The 20,861-nt window shown below is 49.8% G+C and overlaps 8 protein-coding genes across 8 annotated transcripts; 3 read left to right on the top strand and 5 right to left on the bottom strand.

Annotated features, from left to right (window-relative positions):
- The first annotated feature begins 312 nt into the window (after positions 1–312).
- Positions 313–2,798, top strand: GGS25DRAFT_474207 (general substrate transporter). The gene is made up of 6 exons (XM_049259603.1): positions 313–740; positions 824–1,286; positions 1,389–1,399; positions 1,471–1,712; positions 1,784–1,910; positions 1,975–2,798. The coding sequence occupies exons 1-6, from the start codon at positions 428–430 to the stop codon at positions 2,346–2,348; spliced, it is 1,530 nt and encodes a 509-aa protein (XP_049119754.1). The 5' UTR covers positions 313–427; the 3' UTR covers positions 2,349–2,798.
- Positions 2,799–2,811: 13 nt separating this feature from the next.
- On the bottom strand, positions 2,812–4,269 carry GGS25DRAFT_528879 (uncharacterized protein). The gene has a single exon (XM_049265230.1). It carries the CDS (start codon positions 3,983–3,985, stop codon positions 2,951–2,953), a length of 1,035 nt encoding a protein of 344 aa, XP_049119753.1. The 5' UTR covers positions 3,986–4,269; the 3' UTR covers positions 2,812–2,950.
- Positions 4,270–5,713: 1,444 nt separating this feature from the next.
- Positions 5,714–6,464, bottom strand: GGS25DRAFT_517882 (uncharacterized protein; the record flags this gene model as incomplete). Its single annotated transcript, XM_049263452.1, has 2 exons — positions 5,714–6,286; positions 6,360–6,464. 2 exons carry the CDS (start codon positions 6,462–6,464, stop codon positions 5,714–5,716), a joined length of 678 nt encoding a protein of 225 aa, XP_049119752.1.
- Positions 6,465–7,173: 709 nt separating this feature from the next.
- GGS25DRAFT_109603 (uncharacterized protein) lies at positions 7,174–9,671 on the bottom strand. Its single transcript, XM_049256032.1, has 6 exons — positions 9,498–9,671; positions 8,979–9,269; positions 8,617–8,926; positions 8,304–8,563; positions 7,972–8,251; positions 7,174–7,918 (listed from the first exon to the last, which is right to left on the bottom strand). Exons 2-6 carry the CDS (start codon positions 9,179–9,181, stop codon positions 7,181–7,183), a joined length of 1,791 nt encoding a protein of 596 aa, XP_049119751.1. The 5' UTR covers positions 9,182–9,269; positions 9,498–9,671; the 3' UTR covers positions 7,174–7,180.
- Positions 9,672–11,998: 2,327 nt separating this feature from the next.
- GGS25DRAFT_109545 (uncharacterized protein) lies at positions 11,999–14,335 on the top strand. Its single transcript, XM_049256031.1, has 2 exons — positions 11,999–12,589; positions 12,680–14,335. Exons 1-2 carry the CDS (start codon positions 12,217–12,219, stop codon positions 14,032–14,034), a joined length of 1,728 nt encoding a protein of 575 aa, XP_049119750.1. The 5' UTR covers positions 11,999–12,216; the 3' UTR covers positions 14,035–14,335.
- A 938-nt stretch (positions 14,336–15,273) lies between these two features.
- GGS25DRAFT_474152 (rotamase-domain-containing protein) lies at positions 15,274–16,564 on the bottom strand. Its single transcript, XM_049259602.1, has 2 exons — positions 16,298–16,564; positions 15,274–16,229 (listed from the first exon to the last, which is right to left on the bottom strand). Exons 1-2 carry the CDS (start codon positions 16,298–16,300, stop codon positions 15,702–15,704), a joined length of 531 nt encoding a protein of 176 aa, XP_049119749.1. The 5' UTR covers positions 16,301–16,564; the 3' UTR covers positions 15,274–15,701.
- A 1,056-nt stretch (positions 16,565–17,620) lies between these two features.
- Positions 17,621–19,047, top strand: GGS25DRAFT_109419 (DNA-directed RNA polymerase II subunit RPB9). The gene is made up of 3 exons (XM_049256029.1): positions 17,621–18,139; positions 18,816–18,905; positions 18,968–19,047. The coding sequence occupies exons 1-3, from the start codon at positions 17,885–17,887 to the stop codon at positions 19,010–19,012; spliced, it is 390 nt and encodes a 129-aa protein (XP_049119748.1). The 5' UTR covers positions 17,621–17,884; the 3' UTR covers positions 19,013–19,047.
- Positions 19,048–19,314: 267 nt separating this feature from the next.
- Positions 19,315–20,634, bottom strand: GGS25DRAFT_109480 (50S ribosomal protein L14). Its single transcript, XM_049256030.1, has 3 exons — positions 20,290–20,634; positions 20,133–20,217; positions 19,315–20,003 (listed from the first exon to the last, which is right to left on the bottom strand). Exons 1-3 carry the CDS (start codon positions 20,302–20,304, stop codon positions 19,708–19,710), a joined length of 396 nt encoding a protein of 131 aa, XP_049119747.1. The 5' UTR covers positions 20,305–20,634; the 3' UTR covers positions 19,315–19,707.
- Between the last annotated feature and the right edge of the window lie 227 nt (positions 20,635–20,861).

The following is a 20,861-nucleotide window of genomic DNA, read 5'->3' as shown; positions in this document are numbered from 1 at the left end:
CCTCTCCCACAATTCCCAACCGTCCCCTCAGTCCGGTCCTCCTTAGATTGCCTTTTGAAAATCCGGAGTTGGCGCCCATCCTTTGTTCAGCTCGGGCCAATTTTTATTCTCGGCCACACGATTTTCTAAGAAAAGAACAAGAGGAAATAGTCCTAGCACACACTGTGAACCGAAAACCCGTTTAAAGGGATTTAAGTCCGAACTCTTATCTCCAAGATGACGGCGACACCTTCGACGGGCCCGACTTTTATGGGCCTTCGGGGCCGGCCGCTGTCCATGATGGTCAGTACGGTTGCGACCACCGGATTCTTGCTATTCGGTTACGATCAAGGAGTGTAAGTTTTTCGCATTGTTACCTTTTACGCAACCTTTGAGGATTTGGCATATTCGCAAACCATGGCAAAATCGCTGACCGCGAAAATGAAGAATGAGCGGAATTATCGGTTCGACGCCATTCGCCGACATGTTCGAGGAAGTGCGAGACAATGCCACAATGCAAGGTCTTGTCACTGCAATCTATGAGATTGGCTGCCTTATGGGTGCCATGTTCATTCTCGCCGTTGGTGACTTGCTGGGACGACGGAAAGCGATGATTCTAGGAGGTTTTATCATGATCTTGGGTGCCGTCATTCAAGTCACGTCATTCCCTAACCACTCCCCCTTGGCTCAATTCATCATCGGTCGTGTGGTCACCGGTGTGGGCAACGGTATCAATACATCGACCATTCCTACCTATCAAGGTTCGTTCTAAATGCCCCTATCCATTGTATTGTAGGTACGCAATTGTATATCAGGCGGCAAACTAACCACCAACTCTCCACAGCTGAATGCAGTAAAACCTCCAACAGAGGATTGCTCATCTGCATCGAAGGCGGCATCATCGCATTCGGTACCGTGATCGCGTACTGGATCGACTACGGCTGCAGCTACGGCAGCGACGACCTCTCGTGGCGATTCCCCATCGCGTTCCAGATCATCTTCGGTCTCTTCGTCTGCGTGGCCATGGTTTTCCTGCCCGAGTCTCCCCGTTGGCTCCTGACCCACGAAAGATACGAGGATGCCGAGGTCGTCATCTCCGCTCTCCGAGGATTCGAGCTCGGCAGCGAGGACACTCACATCGAGCGCGACATCATCTTGGACTCCATCCGCGCCAGTGGCTTTACCGGCCAGAAGAGCACCCCCGTCAAGGCCCTGCTTACCGGTGGCAAGACCCAGCATTTCAGGCGCATGCTGCTCGGTGCCAGCAGTCAGCTGTTCCAGCAGGTTGGTGGTTGCAATGCCGTCATGTAAGTGATACCCAAAGTCGTTGGGAATTCCTGCCCCGAAATACCTCAACTTCTTTCAACTTGCACTTAAAAAGAGATGATTGCTGACTTTTGTTACTATAGTTACTATTTCCGTTAGTTTTCACTTTCCAAAATTATTTTCTTATTTCCCTCCCAATATCCATACTAACATGATTTTCGCCAGCCATTCTGTTTGAGAAGAACATCACGCCCGGTAACCATCATTTGGCTCTTCTTATGGGTGGTGTAAACATGATTGTTTACTCCATCTTCGCTACAACTTCGTGGTTCATCATTGAGCGCGTTGGTCGTCGCAAGCTGTTCCTCTGGGGAACTCTCGGACAGTGCCTGTCTATGGTCCTCACGTTCGCTTGCTTGATCCCCAATACCCAGGCCGCTTCCAAGGGCGCTGCTGTTGGTCTTTTCGTAAGTGCTTTTTTTTTTCGCAATTTGATTAAGAAAATAGCTTGAGAACAAATATTGACTGACTATTTCAGACCTATATCGCTTCGTTCGGTGCAACCTGGCTCCCGCTCCCGTGGTTGTACCCTGCTGAGATCAACCCCATCAAGACTCGTGCCAAGGCCAATGCTGTCTCTACCTGCACGAACTGGCTCTTCAACTGTATGTACACCCCACACAGAATCATTTCCCCCTGAACAACTTCAATAGCTAACCCCATGCCCAGTCCTCATCGTCATGGTAACGCCCATCATGATCACCAACATCGGTTGGGGCACCTACCTGTTCTTCGCCGCCGTCAACGCCTGCTTCCTGCCCATCATCTACTGGTTCTATCCCGAGACCGCGCGCCGATCCCTCGAGGAGATCGACATCATCTTCGCCAAGGGCTTCGTCGAGAAGAAGTCCTACGTGCGCGCCGCCGAGGAGTTGCCCCTGCTCACCCCCGAGCAGGTCGAGCAGGAGGCTCTCAAGTACGGACTCATCGAGACGGCCGCACGAGGCGCCACCCATGCCACTGGGCCGGCGGGCGTCCCGCACGAGAAGGCGCTCAGCGAGAAGAGCGAGGCGGACGGGAGCCACGAGGAGGTGGAGAACTAAGAGCATTAGGTTCGCGAGGTTTATTGTGTGTTAGACCTCGTTCGTGCAGCGAAGTGGAAAGTAGCCGGGAGAGGAAGAAAGGGAAGCGAGACAGCCTTCCCTTCTCCACCATCATCAGATCAACATCATGTGATTTGTAGCTAGTCACTTGGTTTTCTGCAAACATTTGATACCCCAAACGGAGTGGGCGCCCCTTAACAGCCCGTATACCTAACTTTTACCCTTTATATAGACTACAAGTTACGTTACTTAGTACTCGTTACTACTACGCACTCAAGAAAGTACCTACCTACCTACTCACCCAGGTAGCTTTTCTAACCCGTTTGCGATGAGGTTCGCTTGAGTTATCTTCTCTTCTATTAATTTTATATTTTTATTAGCTTGTAGGATAACTTTGTTACATTGCCGTAGTTGTTGAGACATTGTATTGTAGATCCTTGAGGTCGGTGGTTACTAGGGGGGTGCGCCTTGAGCCCCTCGCCCCTCGCCCCTCGCCCTTATCCCCTCTCAAGAGAAAATGTATGAGCCACCCTCCTAAACAAATACCATCTTCAATGGTTGGATATGTATGCCCACATCCGATGACCAATTAGGTATCCGATTCACAGCGCAGATAACCCCCTCAGTATCCCCGTCGCCGCACTCCTAACCTCCTCCACAATCTCCGCCGCCGCCTTAACCTCCCTAACCAACCCCACCCCCGCGCCCGCCCAAACCGCCGCCCTCGGGTTCTCCTCCCCAAAGCCCGCGCCCTCCCCCTCCTTCGCCTCCTTATGCAGCTCCCTAATCCTCTCGATCCCCACCCCGCTCACATAATCCTTATAGCTGTCCGTCGCCAGCGCGCGCCCATCATACGCCGGCGGCCACATCGTCGGGCCCCTCAGCTCATCGAACACCTTCGCGCGCACCGTGCTCACGCCGCCGTCGGCCGCAGCCAGTATCGCGCCGCGGTAGCGCGGGTGCACGGCGGTCTCGCGCGCGGCGAGGAACCGCGTGCCCATCACCACGCCCGCGGCGCCCAGCGCCAGCGCCGCCGCCGCGCCCCGGCCGTCCGCGACCCCGCCCGCCGCGACGAGCGGCACGTCCCCGAACCCCGACGCGCGCAGCGCGTCGCTCGCCTCCGGGACCAGCGACACGACGCTCGCGCCGCGCGCAAACCCGTGCCCGCCCGCGTCGGCGCCCTGCAGCACGAGGACGTCGGGGCGGCAGAGGCGCGCGGCGGCGAGCGCGGCGCCGACGCTGCCGAGCTGGATCCACACGCGCGTGCCGGGGCTGCGCTGCCGGATCCCGGTGACCCAGGGGAGGTAGTGGGAGGGGTCGGCGGCGCAGAAGAGCCAGAGGATGGCGGGGGGGTGTCTGGCGAGGATGGGGAGGGCGAGGGAGGGGTTGCAGGCGAAGGGGAACATGCTCACGCCGATGGGGAGGAGGGTTGGTGGTGGGGGGGAGGCGAGGAGGGTCCTGGTGCGGGAGAGGCGAGCTTCGAGCTGGTCGAGGTCGAGGGCGGAGCCGAGCATGCCGATCCCGCCGGCTTGGGTCACGGCGACGGCGAGGTCCTCGGTCGCCATGCCGTCCATGGGCGCGTTGATGATGATGGGGGTGGAGACCCAGGGGTAGTCTGAGCTGAGCTTGGATGTCATGGTGGTGGGGGAGGTGTATGAAGCAGTAGGTAGGTTACCTAGGTATGTGTTTGGATGATGGATAGGGATGATGGGATGATGGGATGATTGGATGGTAACATTAGTGGTGATACCAGGACGTTAGGGGAAATCCACGAAAAGAAATATGAATGATGAAAGATCCTTCTCGAGGTAGGTAGGTAAATAGATCGATGCTTATGTGACTCGGGCATACATACATACATAGCATTTATAAGCTTGGGTAAGGGTGCCATCAAAGGCTGCTACGTTGTCGATCTCCTCGGGAGTAAGCGCTGCTGCAGCTACGTTAGGTACAATACCTAATCCTTAGTATGCTACCTGGCACACCCCGACCCCCGCCGAAGAGGGAGGTAGGGTTATCCCCAACAATCAATGCTATGCAGGCCATCGTAGATCGGACTCTTATATCCTTCGCGCGCTTATTCGTTTGGTTAACGATAGATTGACTGATAGAGCGCCAATGAAGAAGCGCCGGATTGGGGGTAAATGGCGATGCGTAGCATTGGTGCCGAGCAAACACAACTTACTCCCGAAAAAGGGTTTACCAGCTGGCTAAGGGGCCTGCAATTGTGAGCAAGGCTGCCATGTTTTATTGAGGTCGGTTCCAGATATTCTATTGCCTTGAGACAGAGGTGGCGCTAGATAGTTTCCATTGGAATCTAGGAAGCTTCAGCTGCGGAGAGGGTAGCCTTCCTCTTATATGCTTTACAATATAGGATCTTTGACAGCACAAGAAAAATTCCACCGTTGCTTAGTGTTAGTCATAAAGATATTATAACATCGCTGCCTCGTGCGTCTTTGTGCAAGGTGGGGGCTATTCGTAAGAAGCCTAGCTGACATTATCATGAGCAAATCCCAAACCTTTAAAGTAAGAACTTGCGCTTGTGATTTACTAGCCATAGTGCGCCTACAGAGTATGTATGCGGTTTGCTAGAAGGGGATGTTGCCTGTTCCCATAATATGTCGTAGCTAAATCCAAATTCGGAATTTGTGGTCTTTTGTTGAAGCGGGGTCTGGGTGGTGAGGATTCGGAAAGGAAGCGAAATCTGACGTGACAGGGTTGATATTCCCAGATGATGGTGAGATATGTATATGACTTTCTGGGGTAGGAAGGTGATGGTAGGGATATCGAAGTCGGTACCTACCTAGGTATATAGTGATAGGTTAGGGGACAGAAAGTAAGTTGTCATTTTTGATATTCGTCACGCATGTAAGAGATAGGCCTATACATGCCCTCCCACCGCAAGCTCAGCTCCTAGAGAGGGACCTTCATCTATCCAGAGTATGCTAGATAAATACCTACCTAGTAGCAAAAAGACGTACGCAAAGGTTTGCCTACCTGCCTGTCTATTGTTGCTCTTCATTCCTAGCAGCATGGTTCAGACGGCAAGTCAACTATTACGAGCAAATTTAAATGGCCACCTACCCCTTTAATTGCCATTGAACGTTAGAAAACAGGCTGATGAGAAAGGTAGGATAAATACTCAATTATATGGTCTCAGTTACTATCTATATAGTAAGACCTCTTCGATCAGCCTCATTATTAATGCATCAAGGGTTGAATATCCGTAAATCCTCGTGGTAAATGTGTGTATTCCAGGCCTTGCCGCTGTTGTGTCACCTTCCTCCTACCGTACTAACCTCCAAAGATTCCCACGGAAATAGGTCTAGACAACTAGCATTATATCCGATCTGGGCGGATAGAACTTAATTTCCCTCTACCTCCCCTTCTTCCTCTGACCCCTCTTCTACTACCGCCCCCTCTCCCCCCCTCCTCTGCTGCTCCTCCTGCCTCACCCGTCGAATCCCCTGCGTCATACTCGCCAGCGTCCTCACCCACGCATCGCGATCCGGTCCCGGCGGCGGCGCCGCATCAAGCGCCGCGTCGACTCCCGCCCCGAACGGCGATCTTTCCCTCCCCCTTCTGCTCCCCTCCGTGGACGTCGACGCCTTCGGCTCAGCCGCTCTACTCGCACGTGCCGCTAACCCCCCCAACCCCCCTGATCCCCCCAACCCTCTAGCTCCCACCGCACCTGCCGCCCGTGCCCTCAGTATCCTCTGCTCCTCCGCCCTCTCGCGGCGCTTATGCATGATCCGGATGCGCGCGTCGCGCTTGTCCTGCTCCCACATCGCGCGGAACAGCGCCTGGTACTGGACCAAGGTGTTGAGCTCGCGGCGCAGGCGGACGAGCTGCGCGAGGAGGAAGAGGCCGAGCGAGATGAAGACGAGCATGGACGACCACCAGAAGAGCTGCTTGGTGTTGTCTCTGATGTCGTTGAGCTGTGGTGCGTGTCAGAACCAACCACTTGTGATGCCTAGGCACGCTTATCTCACAGTCCTGGGAGAGACTCACCGACTGTTGGAATTGGGCGGCTAGTTTCATGATAGAGTGCAGTTTCGTCTCCTCCGGGCCCCGCTCCCCGGAGAAGAGGTAGTCGCTCTCGAAGTATTCGCTCATATTCGCACCTTGTGCTCTTCGTTATCGCGACCTTATTATTTTTCTTTTCTTCTAGTGAAGTGACATGAGTAGAGTAAAATGCATGACTAAAATGAAATAGAATGGAGAAAAAAAAGAACTCAAAAATAAGTATAGTGAGTTTTGAATACAATTGAGAGATAATACCTTTGCTGGGTACCTAATATCCTCGTAGCTCGCGGCTGGAATGTGGAATGTCTATGAGACAAAGACGGGGGTAGGCTCGTACCGATTCAGATCCGTTTTCGAACCAACAAAGCCCATTCTTATACGGATTAAGGGCATTCAATCAATCCGAGTTATGGAAAGCATGATTTTGGGCTAACCAGAACCATAGGTAGGTACTACATGAGTGCAACTAGGTATGAACAAATATTACACCAAGTTGCATAGACTTATTTAGTTTGACAGTTTGACAGGACGCAACGGCTTCCAGTTCATAATAATACCAGAGCGACATATTCAGCATGTATCTTATTCAACGTTATGCACACCTGGGCAATTACCTCTCCCACAACGAGCAAGCTTAAAAGGGGGGAGGGAGGGAGGGGATCGGAAAATAATAAGGTTTGCGCCTCTAAGTCGCCCAGCCAATTAAAACACCCCATTTGCATCCCGAATTACCCCTTTCGGTCATATTATCGCGATGCTCAGGAGTCTAAATGTTGTCTAAATGTCGTCTAACAAATAGGTACCCCCTACTTTACGTAATCCACTCCATCGCCCCATTTGTGAAGTAGATCCTCCAACTTAAGACAGCGCTCCTGGTCGTCAGGCTTGGTCTCGCTGTCCTTGTGCGAGTGTCGTTTGGCCGTCTTATTATAAGCATACGCAACGAAGTCGAGCCCTGGATACGGAGCGTTAGGCCCTCTAAGTTCGGCAAAGATTGCCTGGATTTCGTCTGCCTGGGACTTCATGGTGGCCACCGAGTCCTCAACTTGTTGGTCCTCGTACACGTGTCCGCCCGCCTGGCAGCCAGCAGCGGCGCTGTCGGCCACGATAGAGTCCAAAAGAAGCTGGTTACCGAGCTCCGCATCCGTAAGCTTAATCTTGGTAACCATCTCGAAGAAATTCTGCACACTCCTTGCGAGCTCATTGCCCTTCTTCTGTCGTGACATAAAGTAGCGATCAAGCTTGGTAACTTGTGTCTGAGGTGTGATCGTAGATAAGCTCTGAGACTGGCTCTCGATGTCTATTGGTACAGCACCATACATTTCCATCTGGCGCTTGATATTCTCAAGTAGGGAATTCGCGCTGCCTTTATTTTGCCTCGAATGTGCGCGTGCTGGTCCCATATTTCGACTCGAGTTGAATGTTATCTTATTATTCGCATGTGTAAACGCATTACACAGGGTTTGGTGGTGATATACCAGCATCTCAATGCGATGTACAATGAGACTGAGGCGCTCGTTCATGAAGCGAAGCATGGCAGTTGTCTACACTGAGTTAGCTACAAAACGATACTCGGAGGCCTTTGGGAAAGACCTACATAGGTGCAGATAGTTGCGTCTCGCAGACTCTGTTTTTCAGAACACGTCTCAACAGTCTTCAAGATAGGATTGAGAAATTCTTTTTCCACTACCATGTGAGCAAGAGGCACCATTTCGTCCCAGAGAGACTGTATCTCGGCATATACGGCAACACGCTCATCATTGATGGTTTGGGCGTGGTTAGACGCCCGCGAGGCACGTTTATTGTAAGTGCGAGATGCTTCTAAGAAAACGGTGTCTAATGATGCCCGGCACTTCGTAGCCAGCGAGAGGACGATCCTAATTTTCGATAAGCAGAGGGAGGATATTGAAAGAACAGGGGTTACTCAACTGGTTCGCATGACGTCTAGCTACATGAAGGAGCTCATCGTCCTCAATTGCATCATGGCCAAGTTCGTGGTGCAGGGCATTTAATTTACTAAGGATACGATCATGGGACGGCAATGTCGTCTCGAAGATCTCCTTTATTCCGGCGGACTTCAAATTTGTCCCGTGTAAATCGCTACCTGCTTTCGTCGCACCGGGCTCGACTGGGGCCAGCTCCCTAAACTCATTGACTTGGTCACCAATTTTACCTTCCAGCAAATGAATCTTGCCACGTCAGTAAATAAAGTCAGACCCAATGAATGCTGAGGATTTCATACCTCCTTTTGGAGATGAGCTTTCCGCAGGGATAATTCGGCGACCTTTTGCCCAACCATGGAGGTCTTGTCACTTGGTTCGGAAGATCGTTTCATATTAGCGATGCTGCGGCGAACGTAGTCATTGTACTTCATGAGGAGCTTCTCGAGAACACTGTTGTATTGTAGTAGGTCATGAATAGCCGCCTTAATCAGGTCATTGTCGGTGGCCTTTTGACCGGTCAGCCCCGGGAGAACCTGGGAGAACATATCTGCCTCCCTGTGACTCGGATCTTGTAGATCATGATTCCCACTCAGGTATAGAGTTGTGAAACTGTAACATTCATCAGAATATGTCTGTGCCAAATCAGGACGGATCGACTTACAATTTCATCTCATCCTCCGACAGTATACTCAACGGGCCATCCGAATCCATCAATGCCACCAAACGAGCCCATTCCGTACTCAATTCCTCACGGATGAATGACTTGAGAACATTTCTCTGATCTTTTCCCGTAGCACGAATAGCCTCACAAACCTGGTTGAAGAGGCGTATCTCCGTCTCTGAAGATAGCGGTGTGCTCGCCATCTTGAAAGCAAAAGGGGTAAATAGGATAATGATGATGACGCTAAGATAAACTTAGCCACATAAGTCTCACCCCCTCATAAGATATCGGCTACTCGCATTCGTGTTAGTGAGAGCACAACGATTGCCAGCAGATGAGCAGCTGTGGAATGGGAGGAGTGATATGAGCTTGGGATAAGCGAAGAACCGCGTGGAAGCTTTACATCTAGAAGACAAATACAAGACGGGCAAGACGCAGTCGAGCATGGTAAAGGGCCCTGATGACCGTGAGGCAAAGATGGCGATGGTGTTGTATGCAGGTTCGGATGCAACTACTCACAGAATGAAGAGTGATAGGGACGGTCTAGTTTGGCAGGCCCCGGTAGATTTAGTGTGTAGGCAAGTTGGTACTTTACGGTGGAAAGTTCTTCTTAGAACACTGTAAACTCAATGGGCCAAGATTGGAAAGTCCAGCCGGTGTAAGGTACTCCTACTTCTTACCTTAGCGGCAGCGTACTCTTCTATAGAATAGATTGGCCTAGGCAACCCGCGATAACTCTCTTCTTTGCCAAGAAGGGCTGATGATAAACCTGACAAGTGCAGCCGAAGAACTTAGGGGGGGGCGTATGAGGTTTCGGGGCCCCGATGTATGACGGGCTGGTTTTGACCGCTTCCTTGAAGATGATCTAGATTAGGTAGAACGCCCTAGGCCGAGACCGAGAGACTCGATAGACTGGAAAGACTTCCAAGGTCGAAAACAGTTGGGTTTAGAAGTGACTATTGCAACGCGAATATTAATGACCGCCGTGATGTCATGACAGCCCTGGTGTAAATAGGATCTCCTGTTACCTCTTTATGCACCTTATTCAGTCTGAGGGTTCGTTTCACGGTGTTCAATTTTAATGTTGATGATACGTTGTTTTGTAAGGAGAGTGGATGTATTGTGACGAAGGACCCTGTCGATTTAATTTGTTTACTACATATGTACTTACTAGTAGGTACCTACATGTACATATAGACTGAATAGTACTAGATCAGGTACCCCTACGTCAGGTATGAGCCGAACTTTAGCCAAAGTTTAGCCAGAATTTCTTAATTGAATTTGGAATATTCCACACCACATGGCTACCCCTTAACTATGTACCTAGGTACCTAACACTTCATCCCTTCTAACCCTTAGTTAACTCTTATAATCAGATCAACGATCTCCAAAACAACAAAATTCCAGATCCGATGGCCAAAAAAAAAAAAAAAAAAAAAAAAAAAAAAAAAAAAAAGCATCTTATCTAAACCCAACCTCGGACCCTGACATATTCATCTGACAAGGGTTCTTTTTTTACTCTGGGTCCGAACCGCAACCAGCCGTTAGACAACTTGAACGTGCAGCAACAAAATTCATACTTGCATGCGCCAACACTTATACATATGTAGGTATACATACTTCAACTGCCCAATTCAGGTTTTTTCTCCCTCTTTTGGTGAACGGAGATTCCCTTTTTACTTAAGACACAGAGATGCGGTTCAACCCATGTGGCAACATCAGCCACCATGTTTGGGGGGTTACTGCACCACACATTCGGGATCTTTTGTGAACCCAACAGACGAAAGACCCTTGCGCGAGGCAAAGGTGAGGCTGGAACGAACGACTGACAACCTACTATCTAGACCCTGCTACATCATACCTGCCTATGTACCAAGTTGGGCATGCAGATTCATATATGTATCATGCGTCATGTGTTTAGTTTGGTAGCAAAGCAGACGAACAGATACATATACGTTGCACGATGCATGTTGCTGATTATGTGCATATGCATATGTATGTAGGTAGGGTATCTAGTGTCTATCAGCCTACATAGATGTACATCTAGGGGTATTCACGTACAGATATGCCTACATGTAGATAAACAGATATCATTGAAGGACACACAGAAAGCGAAGGTCTGGATGCTGTGACGGTAGCGCCGCCCGGGATGATGTCGCTTCATTTGGAGAGGAGGGGTTGAGAAATAAACAAGTCCAGATTCAGAATAAGAAATAATAAGAATAAAAGAGATTTTAATCTAGGCTTAAATGGTCCATTCCTAAACTGTGCGACCAGAGATCTAGCGGTCAACCAGTTTTTTTATTATATCGGCGCATAAAGTTCTACATACCTCACTTACTTCTTATCCGATCCTGTAATCCCATATCTCCCATCTTCAACCAGATGGCCTTCTGTCAGATACTCAGATACGTAGTACCTGCCTACTTAACTAAAGTTGATCGTCTTCCGACTGCTTAAATGGACATTCTACCTACATATGTAGTATCGAACATAGAGAGAGAGCTTATAACCCTACATATATAATGATGTAGGAAAAACAGCTATTATGCTAGTATAGTGAGCCTCTTAGGGCACCGTTGGAAAATCGGCCATGCGTTTGCATGCGCCTGTGCCGTCCCGCTCCCGCCATACATCTCCGTCACCATGTCAAAAGTGACAGCGGCCGAATGTACCGATCTTCCCTCATAGTACGTTGATGGTAGCAAGCGTGGATTGAGGTTGGGCGTTGCTGCTGTGCTCTGGACCTTCTTTCTCTCTCTCACACTCTCTCTGTTTGTGCGCCTCTGGCTGTCCCCCATTCTCGTAGCCGTTACACCTTGCCAGGACCCGCCCGGTTGCCGACTTGACTAGCTACTAGGTACCGTAGATGTGTGAGACGTCATGGAGCTACAAGCTTTCTGCATTGTCGGCCGACCTCGATTCGCTCGATACTATTCGGATACTTTGAAAGCCTGTGCTATGGATGGGTCTGCCCTGTGTTCGTCCGTGGACGCTCAGCCTGTAAGTGAACATGATCTAGGTCTTATGAGATAGGTAACCGTTCGCCAGTCACAAACCCTTTGGCCAAACGATATATATCCATTGACGCTCTCGCTCGTTCTCTTACAACTTTGGTTCAGTCTCTTTATTTATCGAAGACATAAGAACAACCCATACATACTTTAAGCCTCCCCACTAGTTGTCTTTCAGTCCCGTAATGTCTCTGGGCTCCTGCAATCTATAAGCAAACGGAATCATGAGCTCGTTCACCCAGAATCTGTGTAGGAGTGTCCAAGCACCAGGGGTGGCCAAGAGGTACCGAGACGCTGGGTTAGGGCTGGCCTTCATATTACTGAACCAGATCATACTCATCCCTATCCAAATCGGGCTTGACTACTGTTCCATCAACATTCCTGCCTCCATCCTTATCATGATTCTCCTGTCGGCCATCATGATTATCTCCAACCGTATTTATGGAGGTACTACACAATTCTACGCAAAGCATCTACGTGGACCCTCTGACTTCCTCGGCCGTCACATGTCCTTCGGTTTTGTAGCATCTTTCATCATGCTCAACAAGGACCATGTATCCAATGCTATAGATATCCCCAGGATAGCCGGAGCTTTCAGTAAGCCCCCCCCCCCCCCCCCCCCCCACACACACACACACACAAGATGAGCATTGCCCCTTAATGGCATACAGCTAACCCGAAAAACAGTCATTACGTCTCTTGTGGGCTGCATTGGATCCGCGGTCATCGCATCCGGCTGCTCCAAGCTCGAGTCCCGGCTCCGAGGACAACGCCGAGTGAAAGTTGCCGAAGATCTCGAAAGCTTCAACAAGTCCTGGCCCAGCCCCTCCACCGCATGGCCAGCTCCATCCGCGGAAAAGTCCCCCATGGTGATCGCGGAACTGTCTCGGGTCAGCGAGTCTCTCGCGCAGAACCAATCTCTCCTATCCATGGAATCGGTAACCCAGGCCCCGACGGGGCAATTCTTTGACTACATCGTCCGCACGGGCCCCACGTGGATCTGCATCGTCCTCACCATAACTGTCGGGATCCCCGTCTACTTCGCGACCAAGTACGAGACGCCCTTCGAAGCCCTCTGCTTCATCCTGTTCTGGGTGCTAGCAGTCCAGTTCCAGCGCTCGCTGAAGCGCTCGTGCCGTCTGCTGCAGCACCCCCGCCTAGCATCAACTCTCGTGATCCTCGCGAACCCGGTGCTGATCACCTGGGGGCTCGGCACCGCGTACCTCTGGATCAAGATGGCGTGCACCGGGCACACCATCGCGAGCGTCGTCGTCGCGTTCCGGAGACACAACAACCTGCCCGAGGGCATCATCGCCGTCGCGGGGGGCGGCGGCCTAGCGAGCCACATCGGAGCTGGCGATCTAGCCGGCCCCGTGCTCGACGCGGGCATCGTCTGCTTGGGCTTCAAGATGTTCGAGTACCGGTCCGAGCTGTGGGAGAGCTTCGTGACGGTCGTGACCACGTGCGCGCTGCTCGCCGTGGCCAACGTATTCCTCAATGTCATCGTCGCCCACGCGCTGGGCCTGAAGGCAGAAGACGCCATCGCCTTCGCGGCCCGCTCCGTCACCATCGCGCTCGGCGCCCCCGCGGTGCAGAACCTGGGCGGGAGCACGACGCTGATGAGCGCGATGGTCATATTCAGCGGCATCATCTTCCAAATGGCGGGGGATTGGCTTTTCTACGTTCTACGCATCAACGACCGCGATGATTGCCGAGCCAGGGGCAGCACCAAGAGCCAAGACAGCAGCAGCAGCAGCAGCATAGACAAGGAGAAGGAGAAGGAGAAGTCTGCCGCACCACTCCTTGCGGATGAGGAAAAAGAAGCTCGACGGAACGGCGGCTCGGACAACAGCGTGCTCGTCTCGGCTGGTGTGACGGTGGGCATCAACGCGGCGGCGATGGGGACGGCGCACCTGATCGAGCGGAACTCGAGAGCGACCGCTTACTCAGCGCTTTCGATGACCGTGTTCGGGGCCATGACGGTGGCACTTACGGCAATTCCCGGTGTCTCAGAGGCCATCATCACACTGGCATCGCGATGAGTTTGAGTTGTCGAGGTTCCCCCCCCCCCCGAGTATAGGGCGGGACAATGAGTCATGACATCCGGAAGATCACGATGCTTGACGAGAATACGAGACCGAAAGGGTGACGTTGCATGGAAGAAAACTTTTTTTTCAGGCATAGCGAATGATACCACTACATATGCGCGATAGACATACTTGCAGGTTTGGCGGTGTTTGGAAATGTGTTTGTCTTGCTTTTGTTATATTCCAGTATTTATCGGCTTAGCATAGGTAGCTTCGATGAATGAATCCAATAGATACCTAACCTCAATATCAATATTCAGGGTTCTCAGCCCTTTCTCTCTCCATGATATCATCATCACCATTCGTGTGCTCCCAGCAGATCATGATTGTCGAACCAAGCTTCCCCCCATCCCATTGTCGTAAGATAGGTACCTAGGTGCATAAATCAATGGAAGGAAGGGAATCTCCTTACAGCATGCTGTGGCACGGTGATACTGGATCTAGATCTCTGTCTGCCTCCTTATGCCTTACTGCGCAGAAGGGGGGGGGGGGGGGGGGGGTTATCGGTGATTATGCCAAGCTACGCGATCCTCGTCATGGCGATCTTCGATCCCCGATAAAACTCTGATGTGCCGAATAGTAATCTAGTACGAAGCGAGACCTTTGCCCATCCCGTCGTAAGGTGATGCCGCAGTGCACACACGCAGCATTCTAGCCTCCCGCAACGTCGCACGGCGTAACTCAACTCTTGTAATCGAGTTTGTTGCTTGCTTGCTTTACTCGCTTGCTGTGGATGTAACCTTCTCCCTACTTCTTAAAATCGATGCCCGAGGAGGTTTTTATCGTCGGTAATCGAATGTTCCATGCTTTGCCCGTTACAACATTAGCCGGTACGCTACGCCGGATCGTGATATATGCTTAGCATCGTGGGGGTGAGTGAGATGGGGTTAGAGCGTTGGAACAATACCTATCTAGGTACCTATCTAAGACTTTCGTCTGGGGTACAAATAGAGAAATTCAGTCAGGATATTGAAGCAAATAGTTAGCGGGGGTTGCTGATTACCTGACCAGAGCCCTTCTCGGAGGCATGAATCTTTTTCCTTTTAATCTTAACCTTTATCTATTTCTTAACGTCGTTGATATTGGCAAGTACCTCATGCCAGCTACCTTACCTAATCAAGCCTGCTGATTGTCTTGAACATAAAGCCCTTGGTTGCGTAGCTTTATTGGCAACGTACTGTTACAAGGCGAAACTTAGAAGACGAAGAGCAATATCATTGTTGCGCCTCTCCCCGAGATTACCAAGGCTATATAAGTTGCACATATACTTGCAGCCGTCTTTGTTTTAGCAATTCTTTTACGTAGCCTCCTTTTTTCATCTTAGTCGAGACCCATCGTAAATACTCTTCCTTGAAGGCTTCTTAAATTAGTATGATCACATTGGGCCTATGATGCTCCAGATGGTAACTGGTATATAGCGAACGAGTACAAATCAAGGTCCGGAATAAATCCCATACGACTGCCTAGGTACCAATCACTCTCATGATTGTTGTATTTTCAAGACGAAGAACGAAGAGCGCTCTGCAGCTCCATGACGTATATGACCTATTAAATTCGAGTTCTAGACCGAGTCCCGGTTACCGAGAAACTGAACCCAGCCTCTTTCCATCGTATACTGAGGCTCACTCTAGTCTCTCAATGAGGTGCAATCCACTTGCTGTCTCTACTATTCCGCTCATTTGGCCGGGTTGTAGTGCAAAAGCAGCCTCTTCAAACTCCCTTTGCATATCTCCCTTGCCGAAATATCCCAAATCCCCTCTCTTCCTCGCTGAGCTGCAGTCGCTTTCACTCATGGCGAGTTCTCCGAGAGATACGACACCACTCTTGATCTTTTGTTCGTGGCCCTTGATGATAACCATGGCGTCATCTTTGGATCGGGTGATTTCGCTCTCGCGCCAACTGGCGGGTCGTCGGCTATCCCGGTGCTTCACCAATAGATGAGCGGCACGAATCTTTCCCTCAGGGCGGCCGGCAGAAGAACTTTGTGTGGAAGTAGAATGGTGAGTAGCCATGTACTTCTTCAGTCTCTCGGTATCGGTTCCTGGTGGTGGCTCCCAGCGCGAGACCTTTTCGCTCGCATTGAAGTAATATGGGAGGTTTTTGGAGTTGCTGTGACGCACCTCCCAGTTGGGTGGCAGACCGCTGTCATCCTAACGATAGCGAGTATTAGTAATCATTCATATGGAAATACGATGGTAAATAGCTGAGGGTAGCTTACCATGCTGTATTATTTGGTATGTACTGATACTACTATACTATTAATTGATTTGATAGATAGATTTGGAATGACTGCTTCGACTGATTGATTGATTGGCGTTATATTTATTTATGGGTATATTTAGTATGTTGAGGAAAAGTGATTGACGAGGTTTACGAATTGTAATAAAGCTGGATGAGGTTGAAAATTGGCAATGAAATAAATCCGAGTCCTAAGTAGCAAGGATTTAAATTGAACGATCACCAGGGCAACCGAATTGAAAATTCTAGATTCCGACGTTAGTGCTCTGGTTTCTGGAATATATGTATCTATTAGAAATACTGGGTGGGTACCTGGGTGGTAGATAACGAGTGGTGCAGAACTTGAATGCAGAATCCAGATGGTAAATGGTAAATGGTAAATGGTAAATGAAGTTGATTGATGCTGTAGTTATAAATACCCTAGGTAGCTAAGGTTAGGAAAGTGAAAAGTTGAGATTGAAGATGAAAATAAAAATGAAAAGAAAAGAATCAAGCATGTACAAATGCAATGCTGGTAAGGTAAGTACAGTAGCTCCTACCTGCTTGCTAAGTTGCTACATAGTATGGATAGTTATTGTATGTATGTACGTAGGGCAGTTGCCCGTTTCTAAAAAAGAGATCACGAGGATGTTGTCAGTTGAGCGGGGGTGAGCCCTGCTGCTGTCAGGTGGAAAATGTGGAACGCGGGGTGAGAGTACAGTTTATTTATGGGGGTTTGTACAGTATAACACAGTATTAATATTCGACATGGATGAGCTTATAGGCGAATCAGTTCCTCCGATTTTCCGAAATCGATAAGAATAACTAATTGGACCAGAAAGTTACAGTACATAACTACAGCACTGAGTAAGTACCCTGGCCCTAGCTCAGTTCATAACGCGAAGATCGAATGGTCTCTGGTCAACAGGGGCCCAAAGCTTATATACCTACATAAATGCAGAATACACTATTAATGAACTGCCTAACGGCCCTAACCTAGTGCTAGATAACCTTTGCGCGTGGTATTTGCTTCAAATGTTTAAATGGATCAATCATTGATGTTCAATGTTTCTTCAAATGTTTCTTTCAAACAAACAATTGATATTAAAAACATCCAACCTTTAATGTTCCAACACAGAACACATACAACCCATCTGACACGACTTTCAATACATAACTACTGATACTGTACTTGCCAATCGACCTACCCTACTAAAAGGTTACGTACTCATATATATTACAACGACAACACACTGTTTTTTAAAACAGATTTCCATTTAGACCCATCCCACGCATTCCTAGTAATAAAAAGGCCCCAGTCTAGGGTCGGATTACGAAAGAAAAATAAAGAGAAAAAAAAGATTGCCTCAGGCTTTCTAACCTTTTGCATTTATTTACCTACCCTACTACCAATAATCTTGATCCTTATCACCTACTTAATTTAATTAATTCACTCTTTAAACCTTTCTCCATCCATTGTTCATTATCTACCAACATCCATCATACCCTCTTCATATATTTCACTTCACCATCCTCCCGCCTACATTTAGTAGTAGCTTGTGGTCGATCGCCTTCTAAACTGAACACGATGTCGTCGCCAACCGCTACCAACGACGGCGATGCCTCCAACGACAACCCAGAGCAGATCACTTTCCGATTCTGCACCGATTGCTCCAACATGCTATACCCCAAGGAAGACGAGGATGCGCAGAAACTTCAGTTCACCTGCCGCACCTGCCAATTTACCGCCGAAGCTACCTCCTCTTGCGTCTTCCGCAATGTTATGAACAACGCGGCTGGAGAGACAGCTGGTGTGACCCAGGACGTTGGATCCGACCCTACGGTTCGTAATGTTTCCTTGTCTACTCAAGCATCTGCCCGTCCCTCTACCGATGCCAATCTGGCTGTCTGTCTGAGATGTGGCGTGACTCTACTTCATTGCAATTTGTGCGAGGACCCTGCGTCAGTCGACGAGTACAACCATTTCGTTGCACATCACCCGGATTTTGCAATGACGAGAACTATGGGTTACATTCATTCAGCCACTTTTTGGAACGCCCAAGACGAACAAGGAAGATCTGCATGGACCGACAAATTCGCTGCATGCGGGGAGTTGAACATATCAAATCTCGCACAAGAGAGTCTCGCTTCTTTCCTTCCTTCGAACAATTCTCTAATGCCGTTGGATGCCGACCCCCCTGAGGCACTGGAGGAGCCTCCAGAGTACGATGATGTTTCGATGTATTTTGGCGAGCTTAACGATGTCACGCCACAGCCAAGCAACAAAACCCTAGCTACTGAGCACACCTGATCATCGAATAATCATCGAACAATCATCATATCACACGCAATGTTTGGTCGGTAGACAGACACACAGACAGACAGACAGCCAGCTGGTAATCGACATAATCGACACGACACGGGCGTTCCAGCACAGGCAACCCAGCTTTAAGGGGCATGCATTGTATGTATTCTCTTTTGCTGAACCTGGCGCTGACGTTTTGTTTCCCGGCATTTAGCTTCCACGATCCAACAAGACTTGCCCTGTATGCAAGTATGAGGAAGCCGTGTTCTTCCAATCTCAACAGCGAAGCGCCGAAACGGGCATGGTAAGTGACCTGGTCTTAAATGTTCAGCTACGAGGGTACTATAACTAACTACTTCTCGACAGAAACTGTTTTACGTTTGCTGCGACTGCGGTCACATTTTCCAGTAATAGCAAAAAATGGGATACCTATAAGCTTTGGGAGGGAAATCCAGGAGGGGTTTTGATGCGACCACCGAGGTCAGTAAGATATTGCATGGACTCGGCGTTTGGGAATTAGCTTGTGTTTCCTACGGGCATAATGATTTTTGGCGGTGATAGCTGCAAGTTGATACATTTCATTACCATAGACACACAATACTAGGTATCTAGGTACGCAGGCACCAGCTAGGTACCTAGTCATACCCTTACGTGGTACTTGTCCGATATATTTTGCATGTCGTGTTAAGTTTTGTAACAACTGGCAAAAGTAGAGAAACGTTGCACTTTACTCAAGGGTCTGCATGTGGTTTCAGCAAGCTTGTAGAGTGATGTTGTCTTGCAGTGCTTGGTGGAGGAAACAGATAATCGGTAATTCTCATCATGGTGTGTAAGTTGATTCCCAAAGTACTGATTTGCCCTCTCCAACCCCCGTTTCTTTTACGCAGAGGGGGTACAGCTCACTAATCGTACGAAGCCAGAAGCTTGCCTACGGTTCCCACAACCATCGCCTTATACTGCGGATCTCCCTCTCCGGTAGGTACGTAGGTAAACACAGTAGAGTAAACCCGATGCCGTGCTCATTCTCATTTTTCACGTTCACTTCCAATGTCAACATTCGTTGGCATTCTTCATTATTTTATTTCTTCTGCATACGCTCGATTTGTCTAAGCATAGGCCGGAGCCATACTCAGAATCTTGCTCCACCCCCGCCTCCTCAGCTCAGCACCCACGACGCCGTTCACGCGCGTTCCGATCGGGTCGCCGGCCTTGTTGATGAGCACGCACGCGTTGTCGTCGAAGCGGACCACGCTGCCGTCGGGCCGCTGCACTTGTTTCCGCGTGCGCACGATGATGGCGTGCCGGATGTCCCCGCGCTTGACTTTGTTGGCGGCGGAGGCGACGCCCATGCCGGCGTCGCTGGCGCCCCGCTGTTTTTGGACGATGGCTACGATTCTGTCACCTGTGGGAGGGGAAGCCAAAGGTTAGATAGCTGTCTTATTTGTACGGCAGAAGGACGGAGGGGATCTGATCAGAATTGGCCACTGGCACCAGCTTATAGCAGCTATGGGAAAGAGCTGTTAAAACATACCGATTGTAGCATGTCTCCTCTGGCCAATGACCAGTGCGCATTCCACTATGGCAGCTCCAGAGTTGTCGATGCAGTTCAGCATCGTCTATGATTTGGGCCTACGATTAGCGGATCGATCATTCACAGGCGAGGACATCAAGATAAGTGCCATTTATACCTTGAGTTGAATCATCTTCGCCGAATATCACCCCCGAAATCTGGGCCACAGATCCTACTAATGAGTTGCGACGGTATGAGCTTTGGTTGAAGATGTTGGATCTTTTTTCGGTTGGGAGTTGTAAATTTCGAGGCTCCGCCGAAAAAGAATTCGAGGGTTAATTGGTCAGTACAGTATGTAGGTAGCTTGGGAGATATTCTTCACAAAAAAGCCCTGCTCACTGGTTTGTTACTGGTCTAAATTTAGTTAGTGCACGTTGAGGCTTGGCCCCCCCAGACGGTTGCTGCATGGAGTCATGGACATCCCATCTGCATGGGCTTGCACCTGAAATAAAGGTGGCTCAGGCTGCTCAGCTGGTCCCCCCTACCCCCCTACCCCCCTGGAACTTGCTCTCTTCATCAATGTTGTTCCTCAAGTTCCTTCCTTCCCTCCCGATTTAAATCAATTAACTAATTGCATCAGAGGCCCCATAATATGGTTGACCGGCCACCGTCTTTTTTTTTCCACTTTTCGCGCTTTCTCTCTTTTGCGCGCATTGATTCACAAGGGCCGGCCGACCATTTCACCAACGG

The sequence above is a fragment of the Hypoxylon fragiforme genome, assembly GCF_022984875.1.
Source record: "Hypoxylon fragiforme strain CBS 206.31 chromosome Unknown GGS25scaffold_2, whole genome shotgun sequence".
NCBI classification, from domain to species: Eukaryota; Fungi; Ascomycota; class Sordariomycetes; order Xylariales; family Hypoxylaceae; genus Hypoxylon; species Hypoxylon fragiforme.
This window is presented reverse-complemented; position numbering and strand designations above follow the sequence as displayed.